Source organism: Mustela nigripes, chromosome 1 (assembly GCF_022355385.1).
Source record: "Mustela nigripes isolate SB6536 chromosome 1, MUSNIG.SB6536, whole genome shotgun sequence".
NCBI classification, from domain to species: domain Eukaryota; kingdom Metazoa; phylum Chordata; class Mammalia; order Carnivora; family Mustelidae; genus Mustela; species Mustela nigripes.
The window spans coordinates 39,121,429-39,142,350 of NC_081557.1; the positions used below are offsets into that span (position 1 = coordinate 39,121,429).

At 49.4% G+C, this 20,922-nt stretch overlaps 1 protein-coding gene across 1 annotated transcript in view; it reads left to right on the plus strand.

Moving 5' to 3' along the window:
- Positions 1 to 20,922, plus strand: part of DKK3 (dickkopf WNT signaling pathway inhibitor 3) — a 45,008-nt gene that overhangs the window by 6,351 nt on the left and 17,735 nt on the right. The window contains exons 3-4 of the mRNA XM_059408104.1: positions 2,398 to 2,532; positions 5,613 to 5,696. Coding sequence (XP_059264087.1) covers positions 2,398 to 2,532; positions 5,613 to 5,696 — 219 coding nt within the window. The remainder of the gene's footprint in view (positions 1 to 2,397; positions 2,533 to 5,612; positions 5,697 to 20,922) is intronic.

Here is a 20,922-nt window from a genome sequence, read left to right on the forward strand (position 1 = left end):
TTTTTGTGCTGCATGGAAACATGGAAATTCCTTCCCCATAGCCACCCCAGCTCAGCAAATCCAGTTGGGAGAGACAGGAAAAGAGGTGCCTCATTTAGTACATGAGGGAATAGAAGATGGTGATTTTTGTAAAAAAATAGAATCTTTTTGAAGATTAGTTTTATGAAGTAAAAATAGCCCAGAGTCAAAGATAGTATTGGAAAACTGCCAGCCATGAACTAGAACTTCTCTTTGTGTCTCTTGTTTTAAATTCCTAGACAGAGTGTCTCACTGGCGCAACTAGTCCGTGATGTGGCCTCTTTCTGAGTCCACCCAGCTGTGAACTGGTCCTTTTGTCCACTGCCCACTCAGGGTGGGGCGTAGCAGTAAATCCACAAGGGGAAATTGGGTACAGTTTCAGGTTGACGGATATATCTGGTGTAGGTGTCGTGGGGGCTCATGAGCCCGGGGGATCTGAGAGCAGCAGCCTCAGAAACCTGACACCAGAGGGGAACACATGTGGAAGAAGAGGCAGGAGGAGGGTGAGCCCTGGGAACTAGTCAGCCAGCCCTCTACCAGGGTCTCTCTTGTACCCAAGCGACGGGGTGGGAAGGAGACATAGCTGTGGTCCTACCTGTATCAGGGAAAGGGCCATCCTGGGGGCTGTTGGGGTCTGCCTACCACCACCAGGCCCTGCAGCAAAGGCTTGGGAGCAAATAATGTGTTTGGGAAGTGATCCCAGAAACACCAGGAGGAAATGGGAAAGTAAGATGGAAGAGAAGAGAGGGAGTAAAGGCTGTGCTACTGAGCAGGTCACTGCTAGGCTCTGCTGGGGGTCCTGAGAGAGAGACTGCCCCTTTGAGTGCGGAGGGAGCTGGGGTGTTTACCCTCATAGCCTGCCCCTCACTGATTGAGGATGGTTCTTGGGGTGTTAACTCCCTAGCATCGGTGCATAGTGAGCAGCCAGAGAGGGCTCTCAGAGAGAGACCAGACTGGTTCTTGGCATGAAAGGCAGCTGAATGCAGGTAACCTCCGGGTTAGGTTGCTGGGAGAGGGACCGGGCCCCAGCAGCCCTGTCAGGGGCCAAGACTGTTCAGCAGAAGCATGCTCAGATCCCAGCTCTGCCCTTCCCTGACAGTCCTTTTTTTTTCTTTTTAATGTGTCATCTGGATAGACTACAGTGGACTTTTAAAAATTGTAATTCCAATAAATGGTGTTTAATGGTGTTTAATAAATAGTGCCCATCACAATATGCGTCCTCTTAATCCCCTTCACCTGTTTCATCCCCTCCCCTCTGGTGACCATCTGTTCGTTTTCTATAGTTAAGAGTCTATTCTCTTATCTCTTTTTTTTTTTTTTTTTAAAGATTTTATTTATTTATTTGTCAGAGAGAGAGAGCACAGGCAGAGAGGCAGGCAGAGTCAGAGGGAGAGGCAGGCTCCCTGCGGGGCAAGGAGCCCGATGTGGGACTCGATCCCAGGACGCTGGGATCATGACCTGAGCCGAAGGCAGCTGCTTAACCAACTGAGCCACCCAGGCGTCCCAATCTCTTTTTTTCTTTATTCATCTGTTTTGTTTCTTGGATTCTACATATGAGTGATATCCTCCGGTATTTGTCTTTCTCTGACTGACTTATTTCCCTTAGCATTATACCCTCTGGAGCCACCCATGGTTTTGTAAATGGCAAGATTTCATTCCTTTTCTGGCAGAGCAATACTCCATGTTATATGTACGTGCATATCTATATACCACATGCTCTCTGCACATTCATCTGCTGATGGACACATGGGCTGCTTGCTTCCATAGTTGGGCTGTTGTAAATAATCCAGTAAACATAGCAGTGCAGACGTTTTCACCTTAGTGTTCTTGTATTCTTTGGGTAAATACCCAATAGTGGAATTACTGGATTATATCGTAATTCTATTTTTAATTTTTTGAGGAACCTCCATTCTGGTTTCCCACAGTGGCTGCAGAAGTTTGCCTTCAATCAGCAGTGCACTGGGGTTCCTTTTTCTCCACATCCTCGCCAAAGCTCGTTGTTTCTTGTGTGTTTGATCTTAGTCACTCTGACAGCTGTGTGGTGATACCTGATTGTGGTTTTGATGTGCATTGCCCTGATGATGAGCGATGTCCTTCACGGATAATCTCTGGAAGTTATCCAGTCTTCTTGAGCCTTACTCTCTGCAACTGTGAAATGGGTACATTCACACCTACCTTCGAGGGAGGCTGTGAGATCTAAGGCTATGATAGTTGTAAAACTTTTAGTGCAGTGTCTTATCCTGGTGGGCAATTAACAGGAACTATTACTACTACTATTATTTATAATTGCAGAAAAGGAAGAGGGTGGTTCTGTTTTTCTAATGGACTGATTTGTATCAAGAGAAAACAATTTGCTCATTAAGTTCATTGATTTAATAGATGGAAGCGGAAGAAGCTGCAGCTAAAACATCTGAAGTGAATGTGGCAAGCTTGCCTTCCAGCTATCACAATGAGACCAACACGGAAACCAAGGTGGGAAATAATACCATCCACGTGCACCGAGAAATTCACAAGGTAAGTGTGGCCACGGCCAGCACCTCCCCTTTTCCGTAGCTTCCTGTCCTATCAGAGAACTAAGGTCTTCTTTACAAATTGGATCCTTAAGCCAAAAATGCAAATGAGGCTGGTAAAACACAGATTAAAAACCAGAGGGAGTGAGGGAGCTATTTAAGAGGGAAAGCTGCATATCAGAAACCTAAATTGCTTTTGCATTTAAGCAGTAAATTTAACTCTAGGCTGCCTGCCAATCTGATTGCAAAGGAATGGTCGGGGGGTTTTATCATTTGATAAAAGGGTGCAAACAAGTGTCTAGAGAGAGACTTCTCTAGTATTGAATTTGAGGAATTTATCTCATAGGTTTTAATGGGTGTTTTAGCAGGGAGTTGGAATAGAGTCCATGTTTGCTGAATAGATCCTCACCGTTTCCTCAGGAGGAGCTCAAATGGGTTATACTCCATCTTTGGGAGGGAAAGCCTCCTTTGCCATTAAGACTGAACATTTGTTTGCTGGCTATCCACTCAGATTTCTATAGCAGAGTTTGTTCTAGCCTGCCCCATGTCTCAGTGTCTCCTGGTTTGATATCTAACATGAGGAGCAAGCAGGTTCATTCCTCCCCCCGACTTGAAGAAGAAAACGTTGCAAATCCAGAGGCACGTAGCCTGAACCCGCCGTGGCACGAGATGTGTCTGGCATGACGTAGGCAGGACGAGGAGGGCAAAGCCCGTGAACCCGGTTTCTCTCGAAGAGTCTGACGTGCCGATATTCAGGGCCACAGGTAGAGGCTATCGAGTTGACGTTCTGCTGTGAGCATCAAGGAGCTTGACCTCAAACCTCGTCTCAGCCCATATGTGCAAGGCCCAGTGGCTCCAACGAGAGGGTCTCACTTTTGTTCAAGGGCCCAGGTCATGACTTGGTTGAAACAATAGTATATCTGTGTCATGGAGCATAAGGGGGTCGATTTTTACGGGCCGTTGCCTTGATTGTAAAGTAGCTTTTGTGTGGCACTTTTCCCACGGTCCCCAGCGTTAGCTGGGTGTACCCTCCACCTTGCCCCCAGATAAATGAACAAGTCACCTGCTGACCAGTCCTTTAGCATTGCTCATCAGAGGTCTGAAGAATGTTTCCAAAACTCTTTGCTTTACTTTTGTCAAAACCAATATTAAGTCCTTCTCTTTGACGATAATTAGCTAACAGGTTTGCCTCTGCTTAAGGTTGCTTCTTGTACATGTTGGGAAACCCAGGGGTGAGTCCTGCCGGTAACTAGTGTGATTTTGAAAAACCATTTAAATTTTATGTCCCTCACTAAATGCATTTAGGAAATAGGGAAGTCGGTACGTATGTGACAGTAGCATAGGGGTCAGATGACTTACGGTACCTGAGAGCTCACGGTAAATGACAAAAGTGCTTGCAACAGCCGGTGGTTCTATTCCTGTTTCTTCTGGTAAAGTTATGTCATGAGCGCCACATAGCAGCTCCCCCGTGGGTTCTACGGACCATCTGTTTGGTGCTTCACGAGGGGCTGGGCGGTGGTGAAACATGTTCAGGAAACATCTTAATTATTTCTCCTAGAGATAGGAAAATGCCCATTAGTATAATAAATAAATATAATAAAGGCTCTTAGAAGTCCTGCAACCTGTACCTGCAGTATAGGACCATAGAATTTAAAAAAAATATCCCATCAGTTAATTCGGCAAAAATCTGGCAGAGAGGAAAAGGATGCTGCCTCTTTGTTGGGGAGAGGATTTATTTGCCTCAAAGTATTGAAACATGTTGGTGAAGACATGATCCTTATCTCCCGAGAACTGGAGTTTGGTCCACTGTGACAAAGTAGGCTGTGTTTCTGCTCTGTTTCGGACAGTTTCCTTGTGTTATTAGAGCTGGCAGGAACTTTGTAGATGACCTAGAAATGAGGATGGGATGAATCAGAGAAGTGACTTACTCCTGGTGACACATTAGGTGGTTGGTGGTAGCTGAGCCAAGGCTCAAAGAACCCAGATCCCCTACCTCCTGGGCAGACGTCCCTTCTGATCTTCATTACTGGCACTAGCGTTCCGTGGACAGGACCTCGGATGGGGCAGGAGTGGCGCGGGGTGCGAGTGGGGTGTGGGGCTCAGCCCAGAGGCGTTTGCTGCCGGTAAACACCATCAGATGCAGACAGCAGGTGGAGGGGTGCCTCCCTTTGCAATAAAGCACTTCCTAGATGAACTGTGTCACCAGAATCAGGACGGGGGCAGCTCTAGCTAAAACCTTCTTGCTTCTCATGAAAGACGTTTGATGAGACGCCCAGATGGGTTGTTGTTGAAAAGGCTGTTGCCGTTGAGTTCTGAGTGATAAGCCCGAGAACAGTAGAAACAGCTACTGCTGAGTGTTTGCTGCATGCCAGGCTCTGTGCAGAGCCTCCGCTGTCCGTCCACCGAGCAGCCCTGTGAGGGAGACTCTGCTGTGTTTCTTTTTTTTTTTTTTTTTAAGATTTTATTTATTTATTTGACAGACAGAGATCACAAGTAGGCAGAGACACAGGCAGAGAAGAGACAGAGAGGAGGAAGCAGGCCCCCTGCTGAGCAGAGAGCCCGATGTGGGGCTCCATGTGGAACCTGATCACAGGACCCTGAGATCTTGACCTGAGCCCCGAAGGCTGAGGATTAACCCACTGAGCCACCCAGGGGCCCCTCTGCTGTTTTTTTCTGATGGCTGTACCGAGAGGGGGGCCATCCGCCTGGAGGCCGCAGCTAAAATCAAAATAAAACGGGGAGCAGGCATTCTGTTGATTTGGGCAGTTATTGTGGCTTCAGGAAGCCGGAAAAATGGGCGCCCGGGTGGCTCAGTCGTTAAGCAACCGCCTTTCGCTCAGGTCATGATTCCAGGGTCCTGGGATTGAGGCCCACATTGGGCTCTCTGCTGGGCAGGAAGCCTACTTCTCCCTCTCCCACTCCCCCAGCTGTGTTCCCTCTCTGCTGTGTCTCTCTCTCTGTCAAATAAATACAATCTTAAAAAAAAAAAAAAGAAGAAGAAGAAAGGAAGAAAAAAGAAACCAGCTTGTGGGATTTGCCCAGAATTCCTTCTGTTTCACATTCACTGTACTTGCTCTGCCGTAGGTAACCAACAACCAGACTGGACAAACGGTCTTCTCGGAGACAGTCATCACGTCTGTGGGAGATGAAGAAAGCAAAAGGAGCCACGTGAGTTGTCAGGCCTCCTGGGCTCAGCCCCTTCACTTGCAAAGGGTGACCCAAACTTCAGGCCATGGGCAGAAGGGAGCGGACTCTCATTCACCTCTCCCGTCTCCTTTCTACCAAGATTCCCCAATTCCTGCATTTCTGACCAGAGCGATGTGTTCGGGCAACAGGCTCTAGCACAGTGCTCTTTGCATCAGAAACAACAGAGAAATGAAATTCAGTTGGCATTTGCCTGACTCCCTCTCAGCCCTGAAAGGGAATAAGGAAGTACCAGGTACTCTGACTGGGGGCCTTGGCACTAAGACCTGGCCTGTCCAGCCTGGAGTCCCCAAAGCCCCTGGCGTGGCCAGGCCCTTTTGTAATCCCAGCCCTGGTTGGGCAGGTTGAGAGCGACATCACCTTAATTAGTGGAATCCCGTGGCCTAAGGGAAACGGAGTGTTGTCCCACTCCAGGCTTCATGCTCTAACCCTTTTGTGATGGGTCCACCTACACAGTGGCGTGTTGCTTTCTCCAGTGGCGGGATGGTTCTTATAAAATGACAGAGTCCTACTGGTAGAAGGGGCAGCATTTCACAGAAGGAAAGCCTCGGCACAGGTCAGGAGGTGGCCCCATGGGAGTCACCGGTCTCCAGACTCCCAGGTCTCAGGGCACTCGACTGCTCTTCACCTTCTCACAGAGGTGGCTGGCTTCAGAAGCAGGTAGCTGGTGAGGAGTGGACGGGGTGACCGCCATGTGACGTGGCCAGCCATAAAAATGTGCATTCTCTATGGGGACCCCAAGAACTAGTCCTTCTATGCCTAGGTGCCCGAGACAAACTCCATCTACAAGCTCTTACCCTCCAAGGTGCAGAGCATTTCCTTGACCTTCAGAAGGGGTCAAGGATTTTTCCTCGCCTCTTTCGGCATCATCATAGGAAGAGAAACAGTGTACCCATCGAGCTAGGGAGGTGGTGTTGATGTGGTTGGTAGTTGCTGGGTTCTTTTTTGCTTGTTTCTGACACAGAGCCCAGACATTGACTTCAGGATGGGAGGTTTGGAGGGTTGTCTGTGGTGAGGGTGACCCCTCATTCCAGGGACCTGGGGGTAAGATCTGTGCTGAAATGGAAAGAGCTCTAGCAGCTGAGGCTAGAAGCATGAGTTTGCCTCGTATGGGCTGGGTCACCCCAGTCACAAAAACCTTTGAAGTGGGGACAGGATTGATTAAGGTCAGGAGGAAAGAGAAGCTGGCTTTCAAAGGTGGGAAGAGAGAGAGGGGAGGGAAAACAAAGCAGACAAACAGTCATAGTATATGGTCATGGTACCAATAGGGAAAAGCTTAGAGAATTTCCGGTTGGGGCCCTATGATAAAAGGAAAGCCTCAGCCTTAGCCACGAATAGAAGAGGCAGGGAAACAGAACTTTCAGGGCTGTGAATTAGAAAACAAACAAACAAACAAACAAAAAAAAACAGTCTTTGTTGCCAACTGAAAAAAAAAAAAAAAAAGCATCTTACTCCACAATGGTCCATGTTTACTCTGGGGAGCTTCTGAGGGCAGCAGGCCTGACTATGAATAACCTGCACCTGCCCGAGGCCCAGGGGCACAGGTGGCCAGCCATACCCCCAGCCCAGGCCTCCTCTGTTGGCCCCCAAGGGAGGGGGGATCTAGTCAGGTTTTGAGGTCTGAGGCTCCAAGAGTGGTGGGCGGGGGAGAGGTAAGATCTTGAAGATTCCAAGGACGTGCTCAAGTTGGAGAGCAGCTGCCTCGAGTGCACGCTGCTTCTAGCAGGTCTGCATCCAACTTTTCCAGGTGTGCATGGTCTTGTGTGCCCACGGGCGTCTGTGCTTCAGGCCCAGCTGGGGGACCCAGAATCTCCACACCTGCACATGCAGTCTCTTGTGTCCACCCTGCAATGGAGGACATGCTGTGCCTTTGTGCAGTGTGCAGTCAGAACTCCCACACATGACGGCCTTGAGAATGCAGGAGGCTGACAGGAAGAGATAGATCCCAGAAACCCAGCTTTTCTTGATTTCTGCTGAGCCCCTTGGGACAGGAACTCATTGAGTTTCTCTGTGGGAATAAATTCCAATTTGCTTAGCTAGAAGGGCAATGGGGGGAGCATCTGATGCTTGACTGGCCAGTGTCTGGCAAATCCCATGGGTTTTTGGAGAACAGGCTGGAGACTTTTCAGGCCACCTCTGGAACAGATATGTGTGGCAGAAATGGTGGCATGGGTCCCCTCCAGAAGAGCCTCTCTCATTGTCAGTGTGGCTTGCCAAGAGTTGGAGTAGAGAGATCTAGTTTCACGTGCCCACAGAAGTCTCCCATTCAACACCTCTTCACTTCGTGGGTCGCCATTGTCCCAGCACAATGGGCTGAGGCATGAGCATCATCTTTACAAAGATTTAGGAAGCCGTAAAGCCTAGATTGCTTTCAAAGGGAGGGCCTTTGTCACCACTCCCTAGTTTTTGTCCCATTTGTCCCATTCCCTAGTTGGCTTGGAAATGCCTGCTTCAGAGAAGAATCGTTCTCTGAAATGGGAAAGAGATTTGCCATTCAAAAGGACAAAATCCTGTGCTGTTCAAACCTTAAAATACCATAAACATGGGCTGAATTTTCAGGATTTAAAACTCCCAGATGAATTCAATTACAAATCACCACCAAGCACCCCCTGTTTTCCTTTCTTCAAATTCCGGTGTGTGTGTATTAATACGTATGGTGACCCGAGGAGGCCCCTGGAAAGTTACACACCGTAATCCTGTATGCCTGTCTAGGAAATTCATTGCAGGCTGCCTAAGGTGCTGGTCTGTTTTTACTTTCAGCTGTGAAAGGGGGACAGGCCAGCGCGGTTCGTTATTCTACCCGAGGGCCCCTGCGATGGTGATGGGGTCTGACATCTTTCCGTGAGGCTTTTGTTCTGAGGCCTCAGGCCCACTCCCTTCACGGGCCAGTGGGTGGGCTGATGGACGTTGGGCTCCTTGTGAGCAGAAGGGTCAGGAAGAAAGTAGCCTGCTGGAAGCCAGAGAGGGGACAAGCCATGCTGCAGAAATGAGATGCTTTTATTTATAGAACTGTGTTCCCAAACAGGAAGAATCTGGCCCAATTAGCCAGGGCCCAGTTTGAAGGGACGTGTCCTCTCATTAAGGTACGGTTCACAACTACAAAGCTTAGCACATCACGCCTTTGCTGTCTTTCCTGTTTTCGCATTAGAAGAGCTAGAAGAGTGGGTTCGTTTGTTTTTCCAGCCGAACATAGCTAGTTTGAACCTACAGGTTCAATCACGTCCAACCAACTCCAAAGATTGCTCAAGATATGAGGCCGCAGGTCTCATTTCACTGCCCAAAACAGCCAGATCATAGCAGTTCGACTAACCAAGACCACCTTGACTCAGAGAATGATCAGGGCCCAGGTGGGGTACCGGCTTCGTTTGCTCCCTGTAGCCTGACATTTGAGGCCAGAGTCGCCCTGATCAGTTCAGTGGAATTGCTGAGGGCACCATGACAACATGTCGCTGGAGGTTTATTTTAATGGAAATGCATAGGGGATGGCATGAATCTGTTAGAGAAACAGTCCACTCCCAGCAGCCCTGCCTCCTGGAGAGTCTGCTGGGCAGGGAGGCGGGGGTGGCCGAGTCCCAGGAAATGCAGCCCTTCCCCGTCCATCAGTGTCCAGGCAGAATGAAGTCTGAACAAGGTGTGAGGCCCGCCTGGGCTCAGACCCCGTTGACCCTGATGAACTCTGACCTCTGTGATTCGGTTTCTTCCCTTACCCAATGGGGCTAATAATCCCTGATTGACAAAGTTGGGCTAGAATCTAGGAAGGCAAGGTTTATAAAAACTCTTTGTGTAAGGCCTGGTATTACTGAGAAGTAATTAAACTGCGTTCTCATCAGCTTCTCTCCTGGTTCCCAGCAACCTACTGCAGAAAGAATGGAATTTGCAGGCTGCTGAGGGTTTGTGGGAGGCCTCCATGGGGCTTCTCTCCTTTGATGTTTGTAGCCCGGGGCTAAGTTCTCCAGGGGCCCACCTCACCCTCTGAGTCACAGGCTTTGCCAGAAGCTCTATGCTCAGATTGACTCACCTTGCAGTTCTTGTCCTTGCAAGTCATTCCTGTCATGTGTCTGGTTTGGGCGTTGGGGATACACTGGGGGAAGGATGAGCCACGGTGAATGACATGAACAGGGATGGCCAGGTGCTGACAAGTTGCAGGAAGTTGGCAGAATGTGTAGACTCAGGGTTGTAAGAGCGATAACATAGTCTTGTGCAAGCCTGCAGGTCTCCAGCCCTATAACCAGATATCTGGGTACGTTTGCATTTCTGGATTTATAGTTTGAGTTGGCTTTGTGATTTCTGGCCAAGTATAAGGCCCTCATGCCTTAATCCAGTCGGAAAAAGTTATAGGAAAACTTGAGGAGTTCTGGATCATTCTGAGAAATGGATAAACGATCCCCAAGTAGGAGTTGATGTGGGTGAGCAGACTTTAAGAAGCAGTAGGCATTTCTTTTTAAGCTATAAGTTGAGTATATTCCATTGTACTCTCCTCAACCTAAAAGTCCTTCTGAAAGAAGTTCATTAAATATACATGATTCCACATCTCAAATCAAAATGGTATGCAGTTAACAAATGAGTTTTGTATAGGCTTTGTAAGTTGATATGAAGGGACGCTTTCAATAAAATGTTAAGTGAAAAAAAAAAAAGCAATCACAGAGCAGTATACGTACTATAGAAAGTAAAGAAAATACACTACATCTGGAGCATATAAAAGAATCTCATTTTCAGAAAGAAAAAGTATGCATACAAAGCCGAGCAAAAATACATGTTATATCGTTAATAGTAGATATCTTTGGAGACATTGAAACATGCAGCGATTTTTCCTTTATCAATTTATATACCTATTTTTAATGTTTTAAAAAGGAGCTTCTGAATTTTATAATTTTGTCGTAAATGTCTAGCTATACTTTTGAATGGTTTTTCAAGTAAGTTCACTGTGTAAGCCCTAGAAATGAAATGGCTCAGTCAAAGGGGGTGCGTCATTTTGAGAGATACTGCCACGTTTTCCCCTGGAAAAGTTGTACTGATTTTACCCTTAGTTGCAGTTTCTGAGACCCTCCCTCTCACCACCTCTCGCCTACGGTGGCTGTTCCAGTGGGGGATCATCCAGATCTTCCTTTTGTTTATACATGTTGGGTTATTAGGTCAAGGGGAATGGCTGTTTTCGAGTTGGAGGTTGTAGCAAATATAGAAGCTTCACAGATGTAGCATATCCTTACTCCCTTTCATGGGGAGAAAGGTCAGTGCCGCATTCCAGGCTGTTCCCAAGACCAAACACCATCTGCCCCACTGTGGAGCAGATTAGGAAGGTGTGAAGTTCCCGGCTGAGGTGGGGGGGGGGGGGGGGGGGGGGGGCATGGGATAGGCAAGGGAGAGAAATGATCGTAGTGTTCAGTATCCATATGAGGAGGCTGATGGGCCTGCCATGAGTCAGCCAGGGTAGGGTGGTGAAGTGATGGGGACATGCAGGCTACTGCCTTCAGCTGCGAAGAGACAGGCACACCCTCCTTCCTTCTTTCCACACCCTTCCACAAACACCCCAAACTGAGCTTGGATGTCTCCTGTCGAAGGCCTGGAGAGCACGTCAGCAGGGTGGCGAAGGGCCTGGACACAGGCCGATCCCTTTCAAAGGGTGGCTCTGTTGCTTAGGAGCTGTGTGATTTCAATGAAATTCCTTAACTGCCCTAAGCCTTAGTTTCCCTACAGGTACAGGCAGGTTCATAAATTATCTTCCATATAGAGTTCCTGTGGATAAAACAATCCAGGTCAAAAAAAACAAAAACAAAACAAAAAAACACATCAAAAACAAGTCATACATTGCCTGGAATGCAGGAGTGAGCCATCAGTAAATGCCAGCCGTTGGTTATTACCTAATTACTCCTAAACCAGAGCTATCAAAATTCCCAGTAATACTTATTCAACTCATTCATTTATTTGCACATTTATTGTATGTCGGACCGATAAATGCGAAAGACACTAACGTCAGTGAGCACCCAGGCTGGCATTTAAGAAATACACAGGTCATTACAATGTGAATTCCTCTCTCCTAAGGCAGAGGTCGTCCGGGGCCTGGTGGGAGCTCTGTGCAGAGGCCAGGTCAGGTAGCAGGGAGGACTTTGTTGGGAGACAGTCCTTCATTATCTCTGGCATTTCTGCTCGTTTTATAAAAAGAGCCACTCATTGCCCCTCTGCTCCAGACTGTACAGCAAGCAGCCTTGGGAGACAGAGCTAGCTCCTTCTCTTAGGCAGAGGAGAGCGGGTGTGACTCCATTCCATTATGGAAGATTTGGGTTCTCTAAGCTGGGCATTCCTCAGCCCCATTGCACACCCACTGAAAGCACAACCCCCCCTGGGCCCCTCTGGATTGCCCCAGGGAACTTGGAACCATTGCAAACGCACTGCTCTGTACTGTCAGCGATCAGGTCCTTTGACTCTGACCCAGGAGTCTTGTGTCTTCTGCTGCCATCCATGACACCGAGGAAGGCTCACAGGTCATCTTGCACGTAGACTAAAGTCTTAGACCCTTCACGTTTCTCGGCAGGCTTCCAGGAAGAGGTGACCCTTGAGCTGTATTTTGAGTGATGTCTAGGAATTCTTAATTGTGGGAAAGACGGGCATTCCTTGCAGAAGTGTTCTTTGTTCAAAGTCAAGGGGGTGTATGGAAATAAGACCAAGTTTGAGGAACGCTACATAGTTTTGAGTGCTACAGCTGGATGTATGCTTGGAGACACAGCAGAGAAGGCTGGGGAGGGACAGAAATTAGATCAGCAAGGGCTTCAGGAGCCCAGCCAAGTTAGTAGCATCTTGCATCGGGAACATTGAACATGACCTATACTGGATGTACAGTGTGTTCAGGTTCCTCACAGTCCCCAGAGGAAAGAACCAGGAAGGCAGGATTTAAATGGTGGACACGTTGGTGGGATCACAGCTTTGCTTAATCCTGCTGAAATTCAAGGTCTGAATTCCTTGTGCCCTACAAATTGCCTGGCCTCAGAGATTGGAATCTGGAAATTTTTACTTAAGAAATGGAACAGTCTGCTTTTGCTTGATGCCACTAGCTAAGTGACAGTGATTTAATTTGAAATCTCATTAGGCTGATGGTGTCTGCTGCAGAACAAGCCGATTTCTGTGGTTTCTGAGTAGGCGGAGCATGTCGGGGGTTGGGGGGGTGACGATCTCCCCATGCGGGGGTGTGGCTGCCCCCCACCAGCAGCCTGGGCCATGTTTACCCCAGAGCCTTTGCATCCTGGCTGTAGGATGCATGGCTCTGCCCTTCCTGGCCCCTAGGCATGATTTTGCAAAACCCACAAAGCTCATGAGTTCATTTTTTGTTTTGTTTAAAAAATAACATCAAGGGGAAAAAAAAATAGTATCAAAGGCCACAACATCCCACCATATTCCCTCATTCTGTCCGTATGGCTCAGAAAGTGACCAGATTGACCACTGCCTCTCCAGATCCACCTCTTTCATTTTCGGGGTAAATCTTGGTTCATACCAGCCCATCGGTGCTGTAATGTATTGAATGCTCACTAATAACTAATGCCCGTAATTACCTTAATAGTAAGAGGTGATGATGAAGGTAAGAGCTGCCATTCATTTGTGGAGTTCTGGCTGTGTACCAGGTGTGCCTGGGATCTAACTTCCCCTCCTAGGATTCACGTGACAACCATACAAGGCAGATACCCTGTTGATCCCATTTTACAGATGAAGTAACTGAGGCTCAGCGCAGTTGTACAACAGAGGTATGTGGTAGAGCCAGTACTAAAAGAAAAAGAAAAAAAATCACTTAACTCTTGTTGATTCCTAAAGTCCCCAAACTCATGTTCTTTTTTTTTTTTTAAATAAAGACTTTATTTATTTATTTGAAGAGAGAGACACAGTGAGAGAAGGAACACAAGCTTGGGGAGTGGGAAAGGGAGAAGCAGGCTTCCTGCTGAGCGGGGAGCCCGATGCGGGGCTCGATCCCAGGACCCTGGGATCATGACCCGAGCCGAAGGCAGACGCTTAATGACTGAGCCACCCAGGCACCCCCAAACTCATGTTCTTTATGGAACATTTATAAAATTGTGGTGAAGTATATAAAACTTAAAATTTATTATCCCAGCCATTTTTGTGCATACGGTTCAGTAGTAAACACATTCACACTGTTGTGTAGCCAATCTCCAGAAATCTTTTCATCTTGCAGAATTAAAACACTATTCCCATTGGACTGTCTATAGCTCCTAACAGCCTCCCTGCCTCCCAGTTCCTGAACCACCCTTCCGCTGTCTCGTGAACTTGTCTACTCCAGTGACCTCCTATGAGTGGAATCATACAGTATTTGTTTTCTGACTGGCTTGTTTCACTGAGCGTAATGTCCTCAGGGCTCATCCACGTTGTAGCACGTGTCTGAATGTCTTTCCTCTTTCATGTTGAATAATACTGCGTTGTATGTATGCGCCACATTCGGTTCCCATTCATTTGTTAGTGGACAGTGGATTGTGTCTGCCTCTTAGCCTCAGTAAATAATAATGCTGCTATATACACGAATGTGCTGATAGATCTTTGAATCCCTGATTCTGGTTCCTTTGGGTGTAAACCCAAAAATGGAATTACTGGTTCATATTGTAATTCTGGTTTTAATTTTTTGAGGAAACTTCATACTGTTTCCCTATGTACATTCCCACAAGTGGAGCATGAGGTGGGGCTCTTGTTTTGCCTCTTGGTTTCTGTGAATGTAGGCACTAAGGGACCCGAGGGCCCAACCTGAGCCGACGGGCTGGACGAACATCCTTGGTCAAGGCAGTGCCTTCCCAGCGGTGGCCCCAACGGCCGCCTCTGGATGTGGCAGCCGCAGCTTCAAGGGGTGTCTTTGAGGTGTATCTGCCACCACTACCCAGAGGTCCTTGCCCTCGCCCCAGCCTCTGACCCCAGGCTGGCAGCAGGCAGGCTCGGGCTTCATCTTGGAGGTCCATCTCTAGGATGCAGAGATGGGATTGTCTTGACCATTTGCCATCTATCACCTCTCCACACCTTCTTTTGTAAGACACCCCTCACCGTGGTCTCCTTAAAGAATCTTGGAGGCTTTCAGAGGCCTCCACTTTCCTGTCGGGGCACTGCAGACTCCTGGGGCCTCACTTGGGGCCTCTGACTCCTAGGGAGAAGGTTTGGTGGAGGTGGCAGCAGTGTTTTAATTCCCACTGGTGTAGGGAGGGCTTCCTGGGAGGAGAGCCAGAGGACAGGACCCGCAGAGGCCTTGGTCATGCCCTGTCCTCCTCTGGCTCACAGGCAGGGCCGGGGGAAGGGACCTGGTGAGGAGGGGGACTCACCGTCACGCCCCACATCCGATGAGCTTCGCCGGCCTCCCCGTCAGGCAGGAGCGTCTGCCCGCCGTGCCACGTCCAGCAGACTGTAGGAAAAATGATGGGGGATGGGGTCACAGAGAAGTCTGCTCAGACCTCCTGGCACCGTTGAGCGCTGCTGTCATTTTCATTTTTCACCTCCACTTCCTGGAAGAGGAGGAATCAGCAAGACACTTGGGTTCATTTAGGGGAGCACCGTGCAGTGGGACTTGGGAGTCTGAAGCGGCCCAGGGTGGAATCCTGCTCCTTGGGGAGCGTCCCTCCCTGCTCTGAGCCCTGGTCCCTGCTCTGTGAAAGGACGGGTTAGTGACCACTGGCTGGGGGCACAGGGTGGGGATGGGGATGGGCGTGGGGGTTAGAAGTAAGAGACGTGTGTGTGTGTGTGTGTGTGCGCGCGTGTGTGTAAAACATCCGTGTGTGTGTGTGTGTGTGTGTGCGCGCATGTGTGTAAAACATCCGTACTCAATAGATGCTTAGTAAATGTAAATGCTTCTTTCCAACCTGCTTTCCCAGACCCCTGGGGGCAGGAAGCTTGAGCTGCCTGTGTAGGAGTGTGACAGATCAGTACGTATTTTGTTGTAAGGTTACCATCTCTGAAAACACAGGAACTGAGAAACTTTCTCAGGTGATGGCCACTGACATGCTAGACAAAGCACAGATAAAGCAATATGGCACTGAGTCACAGAATTACAAGTGGCAGAATTCCCAAGGACCTTCGAGCTCCTCTGGACCAGGTATGAAAGCCTGTGGCAGGCACTTTGCCATTCCCTGCCCCTCCCCTACCACCGTTACTATGACAACCATTGTTAATCAATTGCAGTCCTTTCCTAATGAGCCCAGATCAGGCCTTGGAGCTGGAGACAGCCCAGCACTTCAAGCAGCCATTCGTAATCAACTGGAAGAACATTATACTTAAAATCCATTTCTTATCCCCACTCTAGACCAAACCTCTCATTTTGCAAATGAGAAAGCAGAGATGAATTTTCTCCAAGTCATGCAGCTCCTGGAGTTGGGTCCTCCTGTCCACTCCAGTTCAGTGGGCCTGGCATTCCCTGTTCCAGAAGCAGGGTCTCGGGACCACTGTTTCTGGGACCTCTCCTGTGGTTAGTTATAGAGAAGGTGGTCGGCTTAATGCTGAGAAAGATGATGAAGACCAGTGGAAAAGGGTCTTCTCAGGCTCAGGGAGAAAAATCCGAGGCTCATCAAGTGGCAGCCTGGAGAAAGGTCTAGAAAACCATGAGCCCTGGGAAGGAAAGGACCTTGTCCTGTTCACCTCCATATTGACAAGGGGGTAGGCGCTTAGTAGTGGAGTGAACAGATTTAGGGATGAAAGCTGTCTGACCAGGGAGGAACTTGGGGAATGTAGACAGGAGGAGAAATCCCTGACGATAAGGTTCACGTCTGCAGATCACGTCTTTGCTAGAAAATCATCTCTTCTGTGTTTTCTTGGTCTCATGTGCTTGTCAACATTATTGAACACCTGCTGTTTGCTGGGCTGCTTCCCAGGTGTTTTATGTTTCATTTTCTAATCCTCACAACCCTGAGAAGTAGACAGGATTTTACAGAAGAGGATACCAGAGTTTAGAGAAATTAAATTCCCAAGGTCATGGTAGATGGTTGAGTGGTAGAATTGGACTGGGGACCCTGGCATCAATTTTGGCCTTTTCAATCAAAAGGTAAATTTCTGATAAAGTCATGAACTTTTGCAGCCATGATCCCAGGTGCCTTTGAAGAGGTCATCACAACCCCTCCACTGCTCCTTGTCTTCCTGTCATCTATATCGAGTCATTAAACACCCCCGCCCCCCAAAATGAAAAACCAAAATCACCAAAGGACAATTCCGTGGCAGTGAACACTGGAACCTTTCCCTCCCAGGGAAGGCAGAGTCTCCCCGGGGTCATGGGGAGAGGGGGGCAGAGCAGGGGTGTTCAGGAAACCGTGGAATCTCTCACCCACTCTCGTTAGTTCTTGCCACCCATCCGTGTGAGACCCGCTGCCCGTCGGTCATTCGAAAGCACTGGAGAAAAGCATTTTAAGTGGGTGGCATGTGTCCCTATCTGAAAAAGTTGGCCACTAGTACATCTCAGTGATGTGATGTGGAAAATATAGCGCCAGGGAAACAGCCCGAATTTTCCATGGTCTCCTGACTTCAGGGCCTCTCTGAAGAGGGAGCCAGCACCAAGGGCAGGGAGAGCCCACTGCCTCCGCCTCGTGAGTAGTGGTCAGGATGGAAAATGTCAGGGCTGGAAGACGGTGACGGGCCTGCATGCAGGCCGTTGGGTCTCCGGGAGGCTCGAGGTGCATGGAGGCCAGCAGCCTCCATCCATCTCAAGCCCTGGAAGCCATGGGATGTAGGCTCAGCCCCACAGGCACAAATTTCCCCACCCAGCACCCTTTGGCTTTTTCTATTGCTTCCGGGCCCTTCCCCCCTCCGCACACCCCCCACCCCCCCATGACAATGTCTACAGGGACCTCCTTCTCCAGAGAGAACACACACCCTGCAGAAGAAACTTCCTGCTCCGTGCCTGCCTGGCAGAGCTGCTCCCCCCGCCCCCCGCCCCTCGCAAAGAGCCTTGCTAAGATTTGGAGGACGAGGGAAAACAAATATTCACTGAGTGCCCACTATGTGCCAGGTACTGTACGACCATTTTGTATGAGCTCTTTTCCTTAACTCTTACCAAGCAGGCCTAAAACTGGTAATACTGGTACCATTTTAAAGACAAAGAAGCACAGGGTGGCTCCGTCAGTTAAGCATCTGCCTTCAATTCAGGTCATGATTTCCGGGTCTTGGGACCCCCTGCTCAGCGGGAGCCTGCTTCTCCCTCTGCTACCCCCCACCAGCCACCACTCATGCATGTGTGCACTCTCTCTCTCTCAAATAAATAAGATATTTTTTAAAAATAAATTAAAAAATAAAGGCAAGGAAGTGCAGAGTGACCTGCCAAGGTCACACAGCATGGAAGTGGCAGTGCTGGAATTTGGAAATAAGTCCATTTTACTCCAAAGCCTAGCCTCCTCCTGTGCCACGCTACATCACAGAAGAGTCATGTGGGGGTTCATCCAGAGGGATGGGGTGCTGGGCACATGCCATGATAGGGACCACACTTACCTTTTCATCTTCCTGTCGCTGGTGATGGTCAGGGACTTCCCCAGGTTTCCTCAGCAAGGAGAAGTGGAGGGAAACAGACCTGGGGAACTTCCCTGGGAGGCAGTGGGTCCTTCCAGAGCCCGGGGCCTGGCTCCAAGCTTGGCTGGACTCCTCGGGGCTGGTGCCCCGTTGTGAGGACGAGTGGCTCCGGGGCGTCTGGGGCAGCAGACGTGGGTGTGCCGGGACCACCTTCCCCAGGCCAGGACACACAGCTCCGGCTCTCCCTTTCCCCACCGTCCCACCCAGAAGCGCCAGCAGACGTGGCCACTTGTGTTTTCCACACCTGAAACATATTAAGGCCTTTACCAGGCTCATTAACAGAAATGGTTCGACTTGGACGGTTTAACGATCCCACAAGCCCCTTCTGCAGCCCTCGCAGTGGTAGAGCGTGGTGGGTAGTGGCAGGAGGAGAGAGGACGATGGCTAAGGGCGGGAGAGAGGCCAGGACTGCGGGGTTTGGAAGTGTGTTCAAGGCGCGGGGCAAATGCCAGGCTGGCTCCCCCGACCAGCGCCTGCCTGGCACAGGGCTGGGGAAGCGACTTTTTTCTACACCAGGGGTGGGGGTGGGAGGCACTGACACAACTTCGTGTTTGTTTCATGTTGCTTTCAATTTTCTTTTTTTCTTTTTCTTTTTTTTTAAGTTGAAGGAATTCTTGGAGAGGTATTTTTAAAAGAGGGCACGAGATTGGAAGCACCAAAGCTGTGGTTTTTTCAGCTTGGATATGCATGAGAATCACCTCCTTAAGCTGGATAGAACTTGTGGAAAAGAAATCTGCCTGTGTCTTCACTAACTTTGAAATACTAGGGGCTCCTGGGTGGCTCAGTGGGTTAAGCTGCTGCCTTCAGCTCAGGTCATGGTCTCAGGGTCCTGGGATCTAGTCCCGCATCAGGCTCTCTGCTCAGCAGGGAGCCTGCTTCCTCCTCTCTCTCTCTGCCTGCCTCTCTGCCTACTTGTGATCTCTGTCAAATAAATAAATAAAATATTTAAAAAAATAAAATAAAATAAAATGTAAATTAGAAATACAAGTGGCACTTCTTTCAACCTCGAGCAGGCATAGGCAACAAGGCAGTGTTACTAATGGTGCCCTTGTAAGCAACTCCAGCCTCCTGTTCTTGTCCTGGTGTGGAGGTCAGGAACTAGCATCGGCACTCACCCCTGCTTAGAAGTTTAGCTCATTCCCAGGCCTGCTGCTGCACCCCTCACTGTGGGGTGCGTTAGTAAAGGAGCTCATAACACTGTGTCTCAAAATACTTTGGTAATCGTATTTTGGTCTATTTTCTTGGTAATCTTGTGTGGTTTCCTCTCTTCATCTAAAGGCATTATTCTGAGCCGGGTTCCTTAGGCTTCACTTAGCTGCCTATAGAGTCCATGGCACGAAAAAGGTGAAGACCATTTGGTTTTTTATTGTTTTGTTTGTGTTTTGTTTTTTAGAGAAGGAGAGCAATGGGCAGGGGGGACTGGGCAGAGGGAAAGGGGGAAGCAGGCTCCCTACTAGGCAGGGAGCCCCATGCAGGACTGGATCTTCGTACCCCGGGATCAGGACCTGAGCCTACTGAGCCTACTACCCAGGCGCCCCCTCTGTTTTGAAAAAGGTCAGTGACCAAGTGCCCACACTGAGGCCTCTGAGTCATTTGGATTTAGACATGGCCTCTCAGGCAGAGGGGTTGTTGAAGGGGATCTGTGGCATTTCCCGAGTGGAATCCCTGCCACTGTAACTGGGACTTGACCCTAGTCCCAGAGTAATGCCAGCCTCCATTCAGGCAGCTTGAATCCTAAAGACCATGAAGATCCATTCGCAGGACCCTGAAGTTTGAACAGATCCTAATCCCCAACATCGTGGGGGCTCTTGAAGGTGCTGGGACTGGGGTCCGTCTCAGATGGGGGAGTGTGCGGGTGCTCCCAGATCTGCTGCTGTCACCGGTGTGGCCCAGATGGGAAGGAAGCCTGTAGGCTCCTGCTGCTCAGGACTCCAGCAGAGGTCAGCCTCCCTCCGGGAAGGCTGGGGGCCTCTATCACCGCTCCGCAGGTGAACTGCCTCTTGAAGTACCTCCTGACCCCTGTCTCCCTCTGAGCCTCTTTCGCTGAGGGCTCGGCTGGAGGATACAGAAGAGAGGTCCAGTGGGGGAACTTCAGCCTGTCAGGAGGACCCCGGCCAGCCCCCAGAGCCCGTTGTTTCTCAGAGAAGACCTTACCCGCTCTGCTGAAGACTCCAGCCCCACGCCTTTGGGCTGGCCCAGAAGAGAAGAAAGCTGAGCTCGGCCTCATCACCCCGCATTTCTCTCCAGTATGTGCACCCAGGGCCGAGTGTCAGAACACCAGACTACGAGAAACTAGATACTGTGTAGATACCGTCTCCACGGGCTAAGAAGGGACATGACACATTTACTACTTTCTTCCCAGGGCAGAGGAAAAGTATTATGAAGGGACTCGGTTGGGCTGAGTCAGCTCACTGACTCATATGAAAAGAGTGCACGAGATACTAAATGAGTAAATACTGTGAAACTCTATCCATCCCCGATGAGGGAGGAAGAGGGATCCCGCCCGCCATGGGCGTGTGGGAGCTTCATCCCGTCTGCAACCCGAGGCACTGGCTATTTTCTCCTCTCGCCACACAAGTGTAAAGGCCCAGGACACGCAGCCCAGGCTATAGCTCTGCTGTCCTCCAAGGCTGAATGCTATTTATCGGGGACGGATGCCAGCACCAAGGGGAGC